Here is a 21,650-nt window from a genome sequence, read left to right as displayed (position 1 = left end):
ACAAGAAATAAAAGAAGACCCACCTGCAGCCAGGGAATTAAAAATCAAATCCAGCTGCATGCGGCACACTTTCACATGGATCTCAAAGTGCCCGACTAGGGTCACACCCCAAGAGAGGCACAGGAATGGGGGCACAGGCGGGATTTATTAGAAACTCCGCACTTTCACAACCCCAGGGCAAGCAACGACAGACACCACCTGGCAAGCTGTCCTCACACCTCTGGTTTCCGTGTGGAGACGCATGCAAAGCTGTTGATCTACTTCAAGTCCTAAAGATAGGCACAAAACACATGCTGTCAGCAAAGCAGGGCAGCACACAAGTTAAGCAACTGCCTTAGGGAAAACTATGCTCTGATGAGATTGCAGAGAGTAAGGAATGGGAGGAAGAGGGCGTTTTCTCTTTAAGAGTTGCACCAGAAGGGGCTGGCTTGAGGAGTATCCTTCTAAAACGCATGTCCACCGGCAACCTCAGAATGTGTTCGTAATTGGAACGAGGATCTTTGGGGGATGTGATTAGGTAAGATGAGGCCAGAGTAGATGAAGGTGGGTCTGGAAATCCCATAACCAGTGTCCTCATAGGAAGACAGACATCAGGACACACACACACAGGGGAAGAAAATAGCAGGAAGGCAAAGGGAAAAATTGGAGTGACACATAGACAAGCCAAAGAAGAACAGTGACGGCTGACAACCCTCCAAAGCTGGACAAGGTAAGGAGGCATCTTCTAGTCTAGAACACGACACCTTGATTTTGGACTTCTGGTCTCCAGCAGTGTAAGAGGATGAATGCCTGTCATCGTAAGCCACTCAGCTCGTGGTGCTTTTTCATGGACGCCCCGAGAAACTAATACTTTAAAGCCAAAAGCATAGGAAACATCAACAGAGGTTATTAGAGACAGATGAGATGGGTTTCTGCAGGATGATTTTCCTCAGTGTCTGCACGAAGAGGACCAGAGAAGATCGTTTTTCACCTTAGGGTTCACTGCCCTGAGATCCGTCTCTTTCCAAAAACATCATTCTTTTTAATTCTTTTATAAAATAGAGTGATTTACAGTGTTGTGTCCATGTCTGCTGGACAGCAAAGTGACCCACTCATACACAGATATACATTGCCTCTCTCATACTATCTTCTATCACGGTCTATCCCAAGAGACTAGATAGAGTTCCCTATGCTGGACAGCAGGACCTCATTGCTTAACCATTCTCCATGTCATAGTTTGCATCTACCAATTCCAAACTCCCCATCCATCCCGCCCCCTCCCCCTTGGCAATGCCAAGGCTCTTCTCTATGTCTGTGAGTCTGTTTCTGTTCTGAAAGTAGGTTTGTTTGTGTCATAGTTTGGATTCCACATAGCAGTGATATGATATGGTATGTGCCTTTCTCTGTCTGATGTACTTCACTCAGTAGGATCATCTCTGGTTGCATCCGTGTGGTGGCAAACAGCCTTTTTCATGACTGTGTAGTATTCCCAAAATGCCACTCTTAACCCAAACTGAACAGTGCTCCACCTTAACGATGCCCACACGCTCATTCCAATCCCTGTGCATACGTTATCTTCCATGGCAGAAGGGACTTTGAGGGTGTGATGAAGTCAATCATACCTTGATGTGGGGAGATGACCCTGGCTTATTTGGGTGGACCCCAATGCAGTCACAAGAGTCCTTCTAAGAATAATAGAATCAGAAATCAGAAGAAATAAGGGGATCCGTGACAACAGAAGCAGAACAGGAAGTGATACAGCCAAGGAAAGCAGGCGGCCTCTAGGAGCCAGAATAGACAAGGAAGAAATTCCTCCCCAGATCCTGCAGAAGAAATCAGTCCTGCCAACTCCCAGATTTTAGCCCTAGAAGATGAATTTGATTTTTCTGACCTCAAGCACCATCATATAATAATACATTTATGTCACTTTCAGACATGAAGAGGAAACGGGTCACAGCAGCCCTCAGAAAACCACGCACCAAGAATCCACGTGAAAGCTATTTCCGGATTTGTGACCCTGAGCCACCAGCTTGTGGTCCCAAGGCTGATTCACCAAGCAGCTCGCCTCTTGAAGCTTCCAAGGGCTGGGGGCCACCTCACAATATGCTAATGACCTCTTTGTCCAGCTTTCCAGAACTTGGAGCATTCCTTGCCCTACAGGAAAGCAGCCATCCTCTTGCATCTACAATGCAAATAAAGTTCTCGCTCTCCTGGTCTCTAAACGGCAACAGGGTAAAGATGATGCTCATTTTCGGGTTCCACAAGGTCCCTTCAATCCTTAAGAGACTCCAAGTTGAGTCAACCCTCAAACACACAAGACTTCCTCTGATGCTGCCTGGCTGGGTTCATCCTATTCCGAGACCAAAGGCTCACGGATCTTTGCAAACACACCATTTTTCTAATGCTTCAGCTTCTGCCAGGAATGCCAGCCTGCTCCTTCCTTTCAGTTGGCTCTGACTCACCTGTGAAGATTCAGGTGAGCTATCATTTTATCAAGGGTGCTTCTTCTGATGTATCCAAAAGTCTACAGCATGAAAGAACGGCATCCACGCTGATGCCCACACGCCCCTATTTCTCACCATGGGGTTGTTCCCATCACTCAGTGAAAATGATTCCTTGAAGTCCAGATCCCAAGACGGTACGGGGTGAAGCTCAAAGCCTCCACCGATGATGAAAGAGCTAACGAAAAACATGTTTGCGGACTTTTCCTAGAAGGGGCCCCTCTCATTTTCATGAGGGAAAGTTCCCCGTGTGCTGGATGCAGTGGGGCTTCATAAAGGCCATCGTGATGCTCTCAACATAACATCCCTTAGCTGTCACATGCTCACAGATAACCCTTCCAGAGTTCCCTGGTGGCCTGACGGTTAAGGACTTGGCGTTATTGCTGCTGTGGCTCAGGTTTGACCCCTGGCCCTTGCCCAGGGAACTTCTGCATGCCATGGGTGAAGAGAGGCAAAGAGAGGGAGAGATAGAGAAAGGAAGGAAGGAAGGAAGGAAGGAAGGAAGGAAGGAAGGAAGGAAGGAAGGAAGAGGCAAGAAGAAAGATGTGGGTGGGGGGAAGAAGGAAGGAAGAAAGAAAGGAAGGAGGGAAGGAAGGAAGGAAGGAAGACAGACAATCGTTCTGATTTGAATTTGCCAAGGTTTTACTGAACAGGGAGATAATGAAATGGTCAGCATATCCTAGTGTCTCACTCCCAAGCACCTGTACTTCCCACTGTCACATGCACCGTGAATTAATAAGACCAATGTGCGGGTTTGACTCTAGTGTGATCGGATCTTGGTCGGAGAGAATATGAATTTCAGGAACCACAGAGCGGCTGTGCTTTTCATAGCAAAGACTTAGCGACACTGCCCTTGGAGGTCCAGGTGGCCTTCCAAACATGCCCTATCGTTGTGTAGCCCGAACCATGGCCTTCACAGGAAATTCCATCCCTGGACTCAGTGTAGTTCGTGTCAGCATCTGCTATTTTTTTCAATACTCATTCTTTCATCCTTAGCCCATGGATTTTTTTCTTTTCTTTTTCTTCTTTTCTTTTCTTTTTTTTTTTTTTTGAAGGGGCCTTACCTTTCTAAAAACGAGAGCGCCTCCTTCAGCATGATGGACCCAGCCCGTTCTGCCTTCATCGGCTGTTCGGTGATCTTGTGCTCTCGCAAGAGGAGGCAGTCCCAGTAGAGAGAGGAGTGAAAGCTGGAAAACCAGAAGTAGCCCAGGAGAAAGATAAAGAGGACCATGGCAAGGATGAGGAACCAGGGGACGGAAATCCAGCCGCTCAGCTTCCCCAAAGCCAAGGTGAGCACTGCCACGGCGATCAGCTGCACAAAGAGCCAGATTCTGCTCGCGATGGCTAATTCTGTCTGACGGGAAGGATCCGGCCAGCAAGGGGCGACCAGAGTGAACGGCATGCCGTAGAAGTAATCAAACCCATAATTGGAGGGATGGTGGCAGTGGTCATTCCGGGAGTGGCAATTCAAGCCTTGGTGCCATTTGCCTGAAATTAGACACACACAAGCAAGGCATGATACCCTGGCACATCACAAAGAGCATATGAGACCCTTCTCCCTTTGAAAGAGTCCATCAAAGCACAAAAATGGAGAAGGCAGGCGTTCCCTGGTGTCCTAGTGGTTAAGGGTTTGGTGTTGGCACCGATATGGCAGAGGAGACTTTGGCATGCCAACGGCATGGCCAAAAGAAAGAGAAAAGCAGTAATTAATGGAGCAGATATTTTTTCTTTGGCTGAAAAATCTATGTTCGGGACGTCCCGTTGCGGCTCAGTGGAGACGAACCCAACTAGAATCCATGAGGATGTGGGTTTGATCCTTAGCCTGCCTGAGTGCGTTAAGGACCTGGCATTTGCTGTGAGCCGTGGTGTAGGTCACAGATGTGGCTCAGATCTGGCGCTGCTGTGGCTGTGGCATAGCTGCAGCTCTGATTCAACCCCTGGCCTGGGAACTTCCATGTGCTGCACCTGTGGCCCTTAAAAAAAAAAAAATCCAACTTCAGCATAGACTCATGTTTTTTTGTTTGTTTGTTTCCCTAGCTCGTATAAGTTTGTGTTGAGATCTGGTTGTGAGTGACCAGAGAGGATGGAAAATAAATGGAGAGAAATATCATTGTGGGTTTGCAGCAAGGATGTCACCTGGGCGATTTCTCATTCACAGAGAGGACAAGGTCATGGCCACAAAGTAGGAACATGAGAGAGACAAAGATACTGTGGCTGATGGAGAGGTAGGTAGGTCAGCAGGTTGAGAGAGACAAAGATACTGTGGCTGATGGAGAGGTAGGTAGGTCAGCAGGTCGATAGTGAGGTGGATACAACAGAAGACGGATGGGTGGGCTCACGGGTGGCTACATCGATGGCTCAGTTATAGCCACAAGTTAGAGACAAGTTAGCTGATACACGATGGATGGACAGATAGACATGGGATGGACAGATAGATGAATGGTTGATGGTAGATAGATATGGTCAATGGAGTATTCATCTGCAGGCAGATGGACGGGGAGATAGATAGATAGATAGAAAGACAGATGATAGATAGATAGATGGATAGATAGACGGATGTACGGATGGATAGAGAGACGGACAGACAGATGGATGGACAGAAAGATAGATAGATAGACAGACAGATGGATGAATAGATGGATAGATAGACGGACGGATTGACGGATAGATACATGATAGACAGAGGGATAGAGGGATGGATAGATAGACAGATGGATGGACAGACAGATAGATAGATAGACAGATGAATAGATAGACAGATGGATGGATGAATAGATAGATGACAGATAGATGCTAGATACATAGATACATAGACAGATGGATGAACAGATAGATAGATGAATAGATGGATTAATAGAGGACAGATAGATACATAGATAGATGGAAGAATAGTTAGATAGATAGACAGACAGATGGATGAATAGATAGATGGACAGACAGACAGATGGATGGGTAGATAGATAGATAGACAATGATTTGATAGGTAGATGACAGATATGTAGGGGTAGATGGTTAGCTGGATAGATAGATAGATGATAGACAGAGGCAAATAATGGAGGATTTATACATGGCTATCTTACTGGACAGAAATCATAGGGCCTCTACTGATGTTCTTCTCTGTTGAAGGAAGGGCTTTATGCTGTAAAAATTGCCACACCCTGACCCATAACCAGAAGCTCCCGTGAGTCCTACTGGCGTGTGGACTCTCCGAGACTGTGCTAACGTGCGTCTTCTAAAATGGAGAAATTGTTCGGGCTACCTGGAGGAGGCACGTCCACCTCTCTGAGGGCCCGCGGGGGCAGATGGTTGAGAGGGCCATGGTGGTGGGGCAGGTTTCTGTCCTGCATCTTCTCTGGGATGGGCTTTTCTTGTCCACGTCCAGCTTGTTACCAAATCAAAGAGGTCTGAGAAACAGACTCACAGACACAGAGAATAGCCATGGGGTTGCTGAGGGGGAGGGGAGGGAGTGGGATGGACAGGGAGTGTGGGCTGAGCAGATGCAAGCTACACCATTGAGAATGCAGAAGCCAGGAGGTCCTGCTGTCCAGCACACGGAACTCCATGCAGTCTCTTGGGTTAAACCATGATGGAATATAGTACGAGAAAAGAACATATACGTATACCCACACACACATGCACACACACATACATATAACTGGCTGACTTTGCCATATAGCAGACATTGACACAACATTGTAAATAAACTATACGTTAATTGTTAAAACATGCACAGAAATCAAAATACCGACTTTCTGGCACTTTACAAAAAAAAGAAAAAATACAAAAATCAAAGGGGTTTCCGATGGCGAGCTGGGAGAAGGCCATCCCCCGTGGTCCAGTGTTAATGAAACCTCGAGGTGGGTGGAGGCCCACGCAGCGAGAGAATGTGCCCAGCTGGGGCAGAAACCTGGCCTTCTCGGACAACACTCCTCACGTCAGAACATCCCCTCTGTCCTTCAGCCCTCAGAAGAATCCACGTCCTCATCCCTGAGACTGGCGAGGTGAGGCCGGTTTCTGCCCTCACATCCTTTCACCTGTCAGCTTCCACCAAGCCAGGTCACTGGGGTACCATTAACCACAAACTGGGGTCATGACCCCCAAAGAGCACCACGGTTTCACCTCTGAACTGACCCCTAAATCCCGGGATGGGATTGAAAGCCAGTGGGGCTTGTGCCCAGGAGCTCCACAGGACTAGGGGAAACAGAGACCCCAGTCTTAAAAGGCGCACACAGACTTTCACATGCACTGAGTTCCAGGGCAGAGCAAGGTCTCCATAAGAATCTAGGTCAAATCTGACTGCAGTTCTTGGAGGACATCCTGGGAAAACAGGGGTAAATGTGGTTTGTCGTGAGGGAAGGACATTGGAAGCAAAGCTCTCGGGAATATTCAGCAGCTGCCTTTCTCTGGAGGGGGCCATTTAGGGAAATCGGGCCCCACCCATTAGTCAGTCAGTGCTGAGAAGCCCCAGGGCAAACAACAATCCAGGTGGGATCACAGCCCTGCCCATCAGGAAACAGGCTACCTAAAGACCCCTCAGGCACACAGCTGCCCCAATCCCATCCAGAGACTAAGTCCCACCCTCCAGAGGGATTAGAATCAGCTCCACCTACCAGTGGGCAGGCATCAGCCCCTCCCATCAGGAAGACTACAGCAAGCCCCCATACTGACTTTAGCCACAGGGAGGCACACATCAGAAGTAAGAGAGACTACAACTCTATTATCTGTAAAAAGGTCACCACACCAAAAACCTACAAAAATGAAAAGACAGAGAACTATACCTCAGATGAGGGAGAAAGAAAAAAAAAACAGAAAATCAGCTAAGTGATCAGGAGATTCTCAGCCTCCAGGAAAAAGACTTTAGACAGTTGATGCTGCAGATAATGCAAGACATTGGAAATAAACTGGAGGCAAAGATGGATAACTTACAGGAAACACTGAGCAAAGAGATAAAAGATATAAAACTTAAATAAGAAGGGATGCAAAATACAATAATTGAAATAAAAAATTCACTGGAGGCAGCTAACAGCAGAATACAGGAGGCAGAAGAGCAAATAAGCGAGGTGGAGGACAGATTAGTAGAAATTACAGATGCGGAACAGAGAGAAAAGCTTGAAAACAAATGAAGAGAGTCTCAGGGAACTCTGGGACAACATGAAACATACCAACATCCGTATTATAGGGGTGCCAGAAGGAGAAGAGAGAGAGAAGGGGACAGAAAAAATATTCCAAGAGATAATAGCCGAAAACTTCCCTAACATGGGGAAGGAACCACTCACTCAACTCTAGAAGCACAACGAGTACCATATAAAATAAACCCAAGGAGGAACACCCCGAGACACATACTAATCAAACTGACCAAATTTAAAGACAAAGAGAAAATCTTGAAAGCAGCTGGGGAAAAGAAACAAATCACAAGGGAACCCCAATAAGGTTATCAGCAGATTTTTCAGCAGAAATTCTGCAGGCCAGATGGGAGTGGCATGATATACTCAACGTGATGAAAGGAACAAACCTCCAACCAAGATTATTCTACCCAACAAGGCTCTCGTTCAGATTTGAAAGAGAAATCAAAACCTCCACAGATAAGCAAAAGCTGAGAGAATTCAGCAACACTAAACCAGCCTTAAAACAAATACTAAAGGAACTTCTCTAGGCAGAAAAGAACAAGAGAAGAAGGAAAGAAAAAAGACCAACATAAATCTAAAGCAACTAATAAAATGGCAATAAGAACATACATACCAATAATTACCTAAATGTTAATGGACTAAATGTGCCAACCAAAAGACATAGACTGGCTGAATGGATACAAAAACAAGACCCATATATATGCTGTCTTCAAGAGACCCACTTCACTTCTAGGCACACATACAAATTGAAAGAGAGAGGATGGAAGACAATATTCTAGGCAAACGGGGATCAAAAGAAAGCTGGAGTAGCAATACTCATATCAGATCAAATAGACTTTAAAATGAAGAATATTTTAAGGGACAAAGAAGGACATTACATAATGATCAAAGGATGAATCCAAGAAGATGATATAACAATTTTAAATATCTACGCACCCAACACAGGTTCACCACAACACATAAGGCAACTGCTAACAACCTTAAAAGGAGAAATCGACAATAACACAATAATAGTGAGGGACAAGACCCCACTTACAGCAATGGACGGATCAACCAGACAGAAAATAAATAAGGAAACACAGGCCCTGAATGATGCATTACACCAGAGGGACTCAATAGATATTTATAGGACATCCCATCCCAAAGCAGCAGAATACACATTCTTCTCAAGTGCACATGGAACATTCTCTAAGATGGATCACATCCTGGGCTACAAGTCCAACCTTAGTAGCTCTAAGAAAATTGAAATCATATCAAGCATCTTTTCCGACCACAACACTATAGCTATTCAATAGAAATCAACAACAAGAAAAAAACTGCAAAAAACACAAACACATGTTGACGAAACAACATGCTACTCAACATCCAATGCATCACTGAAGAAATCAAAGAGGAAATTAAAAAAGACCTAGGAGCAAATGACAATGAAGATACAACACTCCAAAACCTATGGGATACAGCAAAAGCCATTCTAAGAGAAAAGTTTATAGCAATACAAGCCCACCTCAGAAAACAAGAAAAAGCTCAAAGAAACAAGCTAACTTTACATCTAAAGCAGCTAGAGAAGAACAGACAAGACCTAAAGTTAGTGGAAGGAAAGAAATCATAAAGATCAGAGCAGAAACCAGTGAAATAGAAACAAAGAAAACCACAGAAAAGATGAATGAAACAAAAAGCTGGTTCTTTGAAAAGATCAACAAAATTGATAAACCCCTAGCCAGACGTATCAAGCAAGAAAGAGAGAGGACTCAAATCAATAAAACTAGAAATGAAAAAGGAGAAGTAACAACGGACATCCCAGAAATACAAAGGGTCATAAGAGACTACCATACGCAACTCTATGCCAATAAAACGGAAAACCTAGAAGTGGACAAACTCTTAGAAAGGTACTATCTTCCAAGACTAAACCAAGATGAAATAGAAAAGATGAATGGACCCATCACAAGAACTGAAATTGAAACTGTGATTAAAATACTTCCAACAAACAAAAGTCCAGGACCAGATGGCTTCACAGGCAAATTCTATGGAACATTCAGAGAAGATCTAACACCTCTCCTTCTGAAACTATTTCAAAAAATTGCAGAAGAAGGGATACTCCCAAACTCATTCTATGAGGTCACCATCACCCTGATACCAAAACCAGACAAAGATACCACAAAAAAAGAAAACTACAGGCCCATTTCACTGATGAACATCAATGCAAAAATCCTCAACCAAATACTAGCAAACCGCATCCAACAATCCATTAAAAGGATTGGACATCATGATCAAGTGAGATTTATCCCAGGGATGCAAGCGTTCTTCAATATTCGCAAATCCATCAGTGGGATACACCACATTCACAAACTGAAGAATAAAGACTATAGGATCCTCTCCATAGACGCAGAGAAAGCCTTTGACAAAATCCAACACCCATTTCTGACGAAAACCCTTCAGAAAGGGGGCATAACGGGAACCTACCTCAACATGATAAAGGCCATATATGACAAACCCACAGCGAACATCATTCTCAATGCTGAAAAGCTGAAAGAATTCCCGCTGAGATCAGGAACACGACAAGGATGTCCACTCTCGCCACTACTCTTCAACATAGTTTGGGAAGTCCTAGCCACAGCAATTAGAGAAGTAAAAGAGATAAAAGGAATCCAAATTGGAAAGAAAAGAAGCCAAACTATCCCTATTTGCAGATGACGTGATACCATACCTAGAGAATCCTAAAGACTCTACCAGAAAACTGTTAGAGCTCATCCACGAATTTGGCAAAGTCGCAGGAGACAAAATCAATACACGGAAATTGACAGCATTTCTATACACTAACAATGAAAGAGCAGAAAAAGAAATTAGGGAAGCAATCCCGTTTACCATCGCATCCAAAAGAATAAAATACCTAGGAGTAAACCCACCTAAAGAGACAAAAGACCTGTACTCTGAAAACCATAAGCCGCCGATGAAAGAAATCAAAGAGAACACAAATAGATGGAAAGATACACCATGCTCATGGATTGGAAGAGTCCATATTATCCAAATGACTATACTACCTAAGGCAATCTACAGATTCAATGCAATCCCTATCCAATGATCAAGGACATTTTTCACAGAACTCAAACAAAATAGTTTAAAGTTTGTTTGGAAGCACTTTCGGGGGTGGGGGGATGTGCTTGCGCTATGGGATGGAAATCCTGTGAAATCAGATTGTTATGATCATTACACAACTACAGATGTGATAAATTCATCTGAGTAATAAAAAAATAAAAAGAAAAAAAAAGTCAACAATGCATAAAGCCAGTTGTGTGAATGCCATGGCATTTTTTTTTTTTTTTTTTTTTTGTAGAGCCACACCTACGGCACAGGAGAGGGGTTGAGCTGGAGCTGCAGCTGCCAGCCTACACAACAGACACAGCAACTTGGGATCTGAGCCGTGTCTGCAACCTACACCACAGCTCATGGCAACACTGGCTCCTTAACCCACTGAGCAGGGCCAGGGATGGAATCTGTGTCCTCGTGAATACTAGGCAGGTTCCTACCGCCGAGCTATAATGGGAATGCCTACATTTCTCACATGATACGTGGCTGTTGAGATGAAGGCTTTCAGAGTCTGCAGAAGATTATGGAGAAAGACCATCCCAGGACAGAGGAGTCTTTGCAAAGATGAGATGCATGGGGTGATACAGAAGCACGAAGCGTGGGGACATCTGGCAAAGCGGGGGGTGGGGGTCAGGTGGGAAAGGGGTCTTGAGCCATGCCTGAGCTATGTCTGAAATGAACACGGTCCTTTTGGGAGAAATGCATGGGAGGGGGCCTGGTGGGTCTCCAGTGACCAACATGCCATGGTGAGAACACATCGTTCCGGAAAGCCAGGGACAGGCGTTAGCCGGTACAAGACCACAGGAGATGGATACAGCTTAATCTTGCACCACAAAGACACACAGAGACCAAGATGGCAGATGGCCCAGGCCTGGGTGGGAAGAAGGGTCTTCTCTGCCATAGCCAAGATGCAGCGTTGTTTTTAAAGAAAGATCTCAGGGAACCAGGAAGTCCAGGTAGGAGCACGTCTCCGGGTCCACCCTGCAATGGCATCTTACCTATGATTGCCGTGTGATAGCCCTGCTTCTTGAGCAAGGCTGCGAAGGTGGTTTCATTCAGAGGGAGACCGGCTGGGACTCCAAGAGATGTGATGACGCGGGAAATTCTATTAGAAGTCATTCCTAAAAGGGAGGTGGGGGAAAAATCATACAGCTAGGATGAGTCAGCGAAAGCGTGGGAGAGCTATGGAGCTTTCTGGAAGGCAGACATGTGCTATCTGATGCTGCTAAGTAGGATATTATAAATCTCACTGGGCATAAAAGCTTCCAGGAGACCGTTAGGCATTGAAGGGACAGCTTCAATGGTTAATTGAAGAAGAGACTGACAATAGCACCTGTGAACAGATGCTCTGTGCCCTCTTAAATCACCCATCCATCACCTGTGCCCATCAGCCACAACCATCCTGCTCCCCTTTCAAAGCACAGGCAGACCCGGTTTTATTGCACTCCACAGATTTTTTTTCTTTTTCATTTTTGTCCAGTTAAAGATTTGGGGCAACCCTGCAGCGAGCAAATTTATCGGCACCATTTTTTCCCAACAGCCTTTGCTCCCCTCGTAATACAGCATCCCCCTTTGAGAGTGCTCAGAGGATTTCAACCTTCTTATTATGACCACAGGTATGTTGCTAGCTGTGATGGGAAACATTTTGATGTTACTACTGGGACTGGCCAAAGGCTCAGAGGAAGGTGAGCATTTCTTAGCCATAAAGTATTTTTGTGTTGCTATGTAGGGCTGAACCTGTGGCATGTAGAAGTTACCGGGATAGGGGTTGAATCGGAGCTGCAGCTGCAGGTCCACACCACAGCCACAGCAACACTGGATCTGAGCTGCATCTGTGACCTACACCACAGCTTGAGGCCTCACGGCATCCTTAACCCACTGAAGGAGGCCAGGAATTGAACCCGCGTCCTCCCAGACACTACATTGGGTTCTCAACCCACAGAGCCACAAGAGGACTCCATAAAGCCTTTTTTCATGAAGGTCTGCACATGATTTTTCTTTCTTTCTTTCTTTTCTTTTTTTTTTTTTTTTTGTCTTTTTGCCTTTTTGGGGGCCACTCCTGCAGCATATGGAGGTTCCCAGGCTAGGGGTCGAATCGGAGCTGTAGCCACTGGTCTACGCCACAGCCACAGCAACATGGGATCCAAGCCACATCTGTGACCCACACCACAGCTCACGGCAATGCCAGATTCTTAACCCACTGAGCAAGGCCAGGGATCGAACCCGCAACCTCATGGTTCCCAGTCAGATTCGTTAACCACTGCACCATGATGGGAACTCCTGTACATGTCTGTACACATAATGCCCTCACTCCCTTAGTAGACTACTGCATAGTGGAAACCTCACGTTTATAGGCACTGGGAAACCAAAACATTTGTGTCATCACCTTGCTGTGATATTTGCTTGGTAGAGGGGGTCTGGAACCGAGCCCACCATCCCTCTGGGGTCTGCCATATAACCCAGCCAATCCCCCTCCTAGGTCTGTATCCACAGCACGGAAACGAGGTGTCTACAGAAACAGTTGAAGAGGCTAATTCACCTCGGTGCTATGCCTAACAGCCAAGCAGCAGGACAAAACTGCACCGGTTGTGGGTTGATGAATGGATAAACAAAACGACAGTTCCATCCACACAGTGGCTACACTGTTGCCACAGAAGTGTGACACATCTCGACTCATTCTTCCTCACCATAGACTGGATCCAGGCAGACACCTTCAGTTTATTATTCCCATCCAGGGCAGCTTCCCGTTTATTGTCCTGGGAGAAAGCCAAGCCCGTACCCCGTCACCGGACTCTCTGAATAAGAGCGTCATCTTGAGGTTAGAAAAACCTGACTGAGCTACACGTGTGCGTGTGCGCTTGGGGACTTTCCAACACGGTCCAGCCATACCTCTGTTTCCCCACATGCTGAGGGGACCGCAGGCTTCCCCGGGTGACGCACCTGATCGGATGGGGTATCGTCCCGTCAGGAAAGCAGATCGGCTGGGCGTGCACATGGAAGCTGCTGAGATATGCTGAGTCAGCTGCACACCTTCCCTGGCCAAGCGGTCCACGTGAGGGGTCCTGGGAGGAGGGAGTCAGGAAGATAGACGGGAGGACAGGTGATGGAGAGGAGAGAGACAGAGAGAGAGACAGAGAGAGAGAAAGAGAGAGGAGAGAGAGAGAGAAACAGAGAGAGACAGAGAGGGAGAGAGACAGAGAAGAGAGAGAGAGAAATAGAGAGAGAGACAGAGAGAGAGAGAGAGACAGGAGAGAAAGAGAAACAGGAGAACAAGAAACAGAGAGAGAGAAACAGACAGGGGAGAGAGAGAGAGAGTGAGAGAGAGACAGAGAGAGAGAATGAGCAGAGAAATCTGAAAGTAACCAACTTGTCTGTTCACCGCAACTCTCTGAACTCAGAAGGGAAAAAAAAAGCAGAAACCTGCCCACAATGCTCCTTTTCCTTTTCTTCCTTCCCGCCCCCACCCCCCGTGAGGGTGAAAATACCTACGTTTAGGCAGCTGTTGTTTTGGTAGGACAAGTGCAATTTCCTTTTGCACTGTGGTATCTACTGAGGATTGTATGACCTTTTCAAAAAGGATATAGTGGAGGAGTTCTAGGGGCTGAGTGGGTGAAGGATGGTGGGTTCAATCCCTGGCCTCGCTCAGTGAGTTAAGGATCCAGCATTCCCACAAGCTGTGACATAGCTTGCAGATGCAGCTTGGATCCAGTGTTGCTGCAGCTGTGGCGGTGGCTGTGGCCGGCAGCTGCAGCTCGGATGCAACCCCTAGCCTGGGAACCTCCATGTGCTGCAGGTGTGGTCACAAAAAGAAAAAAAATGTGTGTGTGTGTGTGAGTATCTATACATGTATATATAAATTATATATGTATATATAAAGTATATCTATAAGTACATATAAATAAACTTTAAAAGTATTTATATGTGATATATTAAATATATATTTAACTACAGTTAATATAATTTTATATAACTGATTATAGTCGATGATAATTATACAAATGATTATGCATTTAATTATAAATAAATACATTATATATTTAATTTATAATTAATGATATTAGATCTACAATATTTAAGGGTCTCTGGTTAATTAAGGCTAATCGCTTACAGACCTTAGGTGACTTCAGACCTAAGTAGAAATTCAGACCACACCCTCCACTGATACATGTCTCTGCTCGAGGAGAAGGTGGAAAAACCCTGCTGGGGATGAACTGTACAGATGTCTGGGGGCTGCAGGGAAGCAAAGGGACACATGAGTGGGACAGACTGGTCGTCTGCTTGGGAGAACCTGAAATATAATGAGTCCTAGACATCATGGGAGCCTCGGTGCCTCGGTTTAAGGATGCGCATAGCCACAGCTGCGTCACAGGTCAGCACAGAGGTGAGGGTTCCATCCCTGGCTGGGAACTTCCACATGCGGCAGGTGCAGCCAAAAAAGAAAGCAATAATTAATTTTGACATCTACTTTTTCAGAACAGCTCTTTTTTTTTTTTTTTTTAAATCCAAATCAGAGATTTGTAGCGTGGGTATACCAGGAAAGAATTCTTCACGTGTATACAGTTCATAGGTCTAATCATGAAGTTCTAAGCTTTCCCTAGGCGTGGCTCATGCAGGAGGTTTCTGTAATCCATCAGAAAGCTCTGAGTTCCTGTTTGATGTTTTTCTTTCAGAATGCCCACTGTTCAATTACGACACCTCGTGAAACAGTCTGTTGGCTTCCCCCAATGAGGAAGCATTAAATGATGAGTTGTGAAACTATGCCTAATCTAGGACAAAATCACCCCACCTTACAACAGTCTATATCAAAGAGGGCTTGCTACGTGCCAGGGGACAAGTTTAAGGGCTTTGCATGTATGAAATCACAGATAATGCCCTTTCCCTGAGCACTCAATCCCAAAGAAAAACAAGACATGTACACACCAAAAAAAAAACAAAGCAATACAAACCAGACCAAAAACAAAAAACACACAAAAAAAGGACTTCCCATTGTGCCACAGCAGAAAAGGAATCCGACTGGTAACCATGTGGTTGCGGGTTTGATCCCTGGCCTCACTCAGTGGGTTAAGGATCCAGCGTTGCCGTGAGCGGTGGTGTAAGGTCACAGATGCGGCTCCGATCTGGCTTTGCTGTGGCTGTGGCGCAGGCTGGCAGCTACAGCTCCCATTCAACCCCTGGCCTGGGAACCTCTATATCCCGAGAGTGCAGCCTTAAAAAAAAAAAAAAAAAAAAAAAAAAGAAGAAGAAGAAGAAGAAAAAGAGAGAAAAATAAGGCACACAAAGGTCAAGTCACTTCCCCAAGCTGTCACAGCTAGTACGCACAGAACTAAGAATCCACCCCAAAAGTCCTGCAGTGAATATTTGCTTCTTTAACAACAAAAACAAATCAATTTCCTTTTGCCTGTAGAGGCAGTCAGACACCATATGAACTTCCAATGCTGAACGAGGGATGAAAAACATAGGATTCAGGGAGTTCCCATTGTGGCTCAGGGGTTTAAGACCTGGTGTCCGTGAGGATGAGGGTTCAATCCCTCGCCTCGCTCCGTGGGTTAAGGATTCCCCCATTGCTGCAAGCTGCGGCATAGGGCACAGATGCGGTTCAGGTGTTGCTGTGGCTGTGGTGTAGACTGGCAGCTGCAGCTCTGATGCCACCCCTAGCCGGGGAACCTCCATATGCTCTGAGTGTGGCCCTAAAAAAAAAATAAAATAAAACCGAAACACAAAACAGGATTCAGTAAGAAACCATACCTAAGGGTATTGTTGCCATAGCAACCCAGGTCTCCAATGCCAAGGTCATCCACCATTACCAGGACAATATTGGGCTTCTCATCCTTTACCACTTGGGACCGGCAGGTGTCTAAATGGAAACACACCCAAGACAGGCAGAACAAGAGGGTCCTGAAAAGCAAACATGGATATTACAGGCAGGAGCTTGAGGGAGCCACATTCAACTCCAGTCTCCTGGAGACCTCACAGGGCTCCTTGGAGATGCCCACCCTCCCCAGGCACACACAGACGAGGCTCATGAATTTCTCTTGCCAAGTCCTGGCTGCCGCTGTTGAAGGGTACCCGCTGGGCCCGGAGAGAGGCTTTCCTGGGCTCACAATTCAAATACACCATCTGCCCTTCGAGGCGGGGAGTCTGAAAACGTTTACCCGGAGGCAAAGCGCTCCTCCAACAGAAGACGTGAAAACTCAGGAGGTTTGGTCCCTCCCTGGAAAAGGGAACATGTCCTTAGAACTTTCCCTTGATGACCGGCGTCTAAGCATCCCCCCCTCACACCAGAACAGAGACACCTGTGCAAGGAGGAGCTTTGCTGAAAGGACCTTTGCTCGGAGAGAAGAGAAACAAGCAAGGTAAATAAAGATAAAGAGGAGTTCCCACCGAGATGCAGTGGGCTAGGACTCTTGACTGCAGCGGCTCGGGTGGCTGTGGAGGCACAGGTTTGATCCCCGGACCTGCGCAGTGGGTTAAAGGATCTGGCGCAGCTGCGGCTGCAACTCTGCAACGCGGAGACCTTTCATATGTGGCGGCGGGTGCAGCCATAAAAATTTAAAGAAGGGGAGGGGGGAGGAAGAAAAGAAGGAAGGGAGGGGGATTCCACAGAAGAAAGGAGCCGTGAAGAAGGGCCCAGGACCTGAATTCTGCAAAGGGGCCAGCCTGGCATCCAGACACCAATTTTTAGTCCACTTCCACCCCTTTGCTCCATCCCAATTGAAGTGGCACATTCTCAGCAAGGCAGTGAATTCGCTTCCCGCTGGATTCCGACCACCCCCACCCCCCCCCGCGACATGGCTCTGCAACCCCTGAACACTCAGTTCCAGCGCCAGCTCGTGTTTGTATCTATTTCAAACCCCCTCTCGCATCTTTTCCCCCCCAGAGGAAGGAAAGAAGGTGTCACAGGCCACCCCGCCCGCCCCCAGCTGCTCCTTTATCTGACTCCCAACCAACAGGACCCACGGGAGATGGTGCCTCTCTCTGCGGAACACGAACCTTTTCCCCAGGGCTTTTCCGAATCACCAGCAGGGCAGAGACGCTTTCTATCTGCCCGGAGTTGGTGGCATGGCTGTTCCCATCTCCTGTTTTTACAATATTGCTACAAAAGATTAAGTGTGTTGGAAATGTGTCTCTGTTGGGCTCCACTGCCTCGATCGCTCATCTATTTTTTTATTTTTGGTATAATTGAAATAGAGTCAATTTACTACGTTGTGTTAGTTTCCGGTGTACAGCGAAGTTATTTGGTGTTGTATGCGTGTATATATATATTTTTGTTTTTCTAGTCTTTTGCCTCGTAGTTTATTCTAAGACAGTGGATGCAATGCCCCGTGCTGTGCCGAATACCTGTGTTGCTTCCTATTCTTTCTCAGAGACGCGCTGGAATCAGTCTGAGCGCAGAAGGAAAACATGGCGTTAGGGCCTCTGTCTGGAATACGCAAGTCACCGAGGACCCCAACCTGTCCAGGACACTCAGCAGGCTCAGCCCCTCAAGCCCGACTCCCTTACCTGAAATTCATCACGTCCGTCCAAGCCGCTTCCTGTTCTTTGGCTGAAGATCAAAGGTCCTGGATTTAAAAAAAAAAAAAAAAGGTGTTATGTGCAAGCTTATTAAATTAGGGTGCAGGAATTGCCGCCGTGGCTCATCAGAAACGACTCTGACTGCTATCCCTGCGCACGCAGAATCGATCCCTGGCCTTGCTCCGTGGGTTGAGGATCCCGCGTTGCCGTGGGCGGTCGTGTAGGTGGAAGACGTGGCTTGGATCTGGCATTGCTGTGGCTGTGGTGTAGCCTGGCAGCTGCAACTCTGATTCGACCCCTGGCCTGAGAACCTCCGCATGCTGCAGGGGCGGCCCTAAAAAGACCAAATATATATATATTAATTAAAAAAAAAAAAAGTTAGCGTCCATTGTGGATTTCTCTCTGGAATTGGGAGCGGAGGCTCGGCTAACATTCTGAAACTGGATTTCCAAATCTCATGGCATGCACCCTGCATCCAGGACATGCTGGCTCTGTGAGCCTCTTTTTATAGAACTCCTGCTGTGCCAAATGCTAGGGTTACCTGGTTCCCTTTGGCTCCTGAGTAAATTTTCTGACTCCCAACACCTACCTTAAAACATGCCCAGGTGACATGTGAAGAGTCTCAGGAACTGCTGAACCTAAAGGTTTAAGCTCAGAAAGTCTACAGGGCAGATGCATGTGGATCTCCTGAAATGACAAGCTTACCTGACGGATCTACCTCTTCTTTTTTTTGTGTGTGTTAACCCCAATCCAAACCAGGATATGGCAGGATGTTAGGAGAGCTAATCGTTGTATAAAATCGGGGGTAGGGGGTTCGATGAGGACCAAGGAAAATTCATGGCAATCAAAGAAAAGAAAGTTGTGTCTTTCCTCGTACTGGCTATTAAGGGAATGTGTGCTTTAAAAAGATACCAGAACAGCATGCTAATGGCCTCCCCAAAGCAAGTGACAGAGACCCCCCCCCCCCAAAAAAAGATAGGGTAAGAAACAGAAAGGAAGGGGGGACCTCAGTCAAATGCTGACGTGGAATCAAATTCTCCATCTGTGAGCTGATCCACTGAGGTCTAAAAAAATAGCCACAGGAGTTTTCAAAATCCCAAGGTCATCTACTGCCCATCGCCACGGGGTGGGGGGGGGAAGGAGAGGAACCTTAAGAAGGGATGTCCCTGCAGCCCCTCTGAACCCACCTGCCAGTAGTGCTGTCACCTGAGCTCTCAGATTTTTGCTCCTTGTCTGCCAGGAGTCCACCTGAGCTCTAGCCCTTCTGATTCCTCTCACTGACACGGAGCTTTGTGCTGCATGGACCACCAGCTCATGCAGCCGGAGGAGGTATGGTGGCTCCCCTCTCTGCTCCTCCAGGTCCTTCACGCCGATATGCAAATGAGGTCACCTGCACCCCTCATTTGCATCTCGTGTTGACAAGTCCAGGGGGGAAAAATGAATTCAGCATAATACCTGCTGCCACCCTTGTCAGAACTGAGTGTTCTGAGCCGTGACTCTCACCAGAGTGATTCATTCTGGTGAAATGAAGCCTGGCTTTCCCAAGGAGGAACGTGCTTTCCCAGTGTGAGGAGCTGGTTGGATTCTGCTTCTTGGATGCTGGTCTCCAGCGTGGCCTTAGGGTGGTCCGGGTGCCTCGAGAAGGAGAGAAGGATACAGCGTCTGCCCTGGGGATCCTTTCTGAATCGCGTCCTACAAGACAGGTCACAGGGAGGGACTGTGGCAAAGAGGCAGTATCCCGATTGGCAATGCCATGCCCCAGATAGTGGCTGTCGTGAAGTCAGAGAAGGAATACCCCATAACCCCTAACCCGGCATTATACATGAGAGGTGGGTATAGAGGAACAAACACGCAGGGACTCTACGCCCAAGGAGAAGTTCATGAGCAGTCAGGCAAAGAAATCAACGAGGTAGGCAAGTTGGGTCTGCCAACCATCTGCATATGCTCCCCCTACACGGCCCTCTTTCACCAGAATACTGCTTTTCCAGATGACAGGTTGTATTAAAATTGTCTCTGTGTGGGACTTGTGGTTGCCAAGGAGGAGGGGGAGGGAGTGGGAGGGATGGGGAGTTGGGGTTCAGAGATGCAAACGGGGACTCTGAGAAGGGATCAGCCATGAGGTCCTGCTGTCCAGCACAGGAAACTCTACAATAAACCATAATTGAAAGGAATAGTTTTAAAAGACTGTATGTGTGTATATATCATGAGATCACTTTCCTGCACAGCAGAAACTAGCACGACAGCTGTAAAGCAGCTGTGCTTTACAAGACACCTTCATAGCAACAGGGCTGCCACTAGAGAGTCTCAGACTGAGTGAAACAAGTCAGAGAAAGACACACACCACATGGCATCAATTCTATGTGGCACCTAAAATATGGCACCAACGATCTTCTCTGCAGAACAGAAAGAGACGCACAGCCACAGAGAACAGACTTGGGGTTGCCAAGGGGAGGGGGAGGGAGTGGGATGGACGGGGAGTTTGGGGTCCGTAGATGCCAACTTCAACCTTGAGAATGGAGATGCCATGAGCTCCTGCTGTCCAGCACAGGGCACTCTATCCCGTCTCTTAGGTTAGACCAGGATGGGAGATAAAATGAGAAAAAGAATGTATATCTAGGTGGGACTGGATCTCTTTGCTGTATAGCCGAAGTTGACCAAACATTGCAAATCAACTAAAATTAAAAAAAAAAAAAATTTTAAAAAAAGGTTGGGACCCGGTCTCTGTCAGGAGAGCCTCAAACGGCAGAGTTTTCATCCGGCGCAATACATCACAGAGGATAAAAATGTCTTAAATACCAAATCCTGCAGCAGCCCCCTGACAAGCATGTTTGAAATATCTCAGAGGTGTATTTTCTTTTCTTTTCTTTTTTTTTTTTTTAACGAGATACAGATTTTATTGGCATCCTATTTTAAACATACAGGCTGTTTAAAAAAATGATACAATCAGGGAAATAGGAACATATTTAATATTAAGGAATTCTTCTTAATTACTTAAAAGTACAAAAGGTATTGGTACTATGTTTTTAAAGTCATTATTTAGGGATGTATACTGAAATATTTACGGATGAAATAATACATCCTATTTGCTTCAAAGGAATCAGAACAGGAGGCAGGATTAGAGATGAAATAAGGTTAACCATAATAAGGCAATAACGTTGCAATGATATGCAAATGCGGTCACCTGCATCCCTGATTTGCATTTCGTAGACAAGTCCAGGTTCATTTTATTAGCCCACTGCTTTGGAATATTTGAAAATTTCCATAATAGAGTTTTTTTTAAAAAGCAAATCTTGGAGTTCCTGTCGTGGCTCAGTGGTTGATGAGTCCGACTAGGAACCATGGGGTTGCAGGTTCGAGCCCTGGCCCTGCTCAGTGGGTTAAGGATCCGGCGTTGCAGTGAGCTGGGGTGTAGGTCACAGATGTGGCTTGGATCCCGCGTTGCTGTGGC

General features: G+C 46.4%; 1 protein-coding gene across 3 annotated transcripts in view; it reads right to left on the bottom strand.

Annotated features, from left to right (window-relative positions):
• LOC110257937 (arylsulfatase F) overlaps positions 1–21,650 on the bottom strand; it is a 63,836-nt gene that overhangs the window by 15,723 nt on the left and 26,463 nt on the right. For 2 of the 3 annotated variants that reach the window (XM_085009060.1, XM_085009061.1), the window contains 6 exons: positions 19,658–19,894; positions 18,191–18,249; positions 16,436–16,585; positions 13,631–13,752; positions 11,689–11,811; positions 3,545–3,968 (listed from right to left, as the gene is read on the bottom strand). In XM_085009060.1, the coding sequence (XP_084865186.1) occupies positions 3,545–3,968; positions 11,689–11,811; positions 13,631–13,752; positions 16,436–16,585; positions 18,191–18,201 (830 nt within the window). In that variant the 5' untranslated portion in view covers positions 18,202–18,249; positions 19,658–19,894. The remainder of the gene's footprint in view (positions 1–3,544; positions 3,969–11,688; positions 11,812–13,630; positions 13,753–16,435; positions 16,586–18,190; positions 18,250–19,657; positions 19,895–21,650) is intronic. The other variant, XM_085009059.1, reaches the window with a different exon arrangement.

The sequence above is a fragment of the Sus scrofa genome, chromosome Y, assembly GCF_054392235.1.
Source record: "Sus scrofa isolate SSC_HxYL_T2T_F1_AM1 chromosome Y, Sscrofa_HxYL_maternal_Yorkshire_Landrace_v2.0, whole genome shotgun sequence".
Classification (NCBI taxonomy): Eukaryota; Metazoa; Chordata; class Mammalia; order Artiodactyla; family Suidae; genus Sus; species Sus scrofa.
The sequence above is the reverse complement of the archived record's forward strand: the minus strand, read 5'-3'. Positions and strand labels throughout refer to the sequence as shown.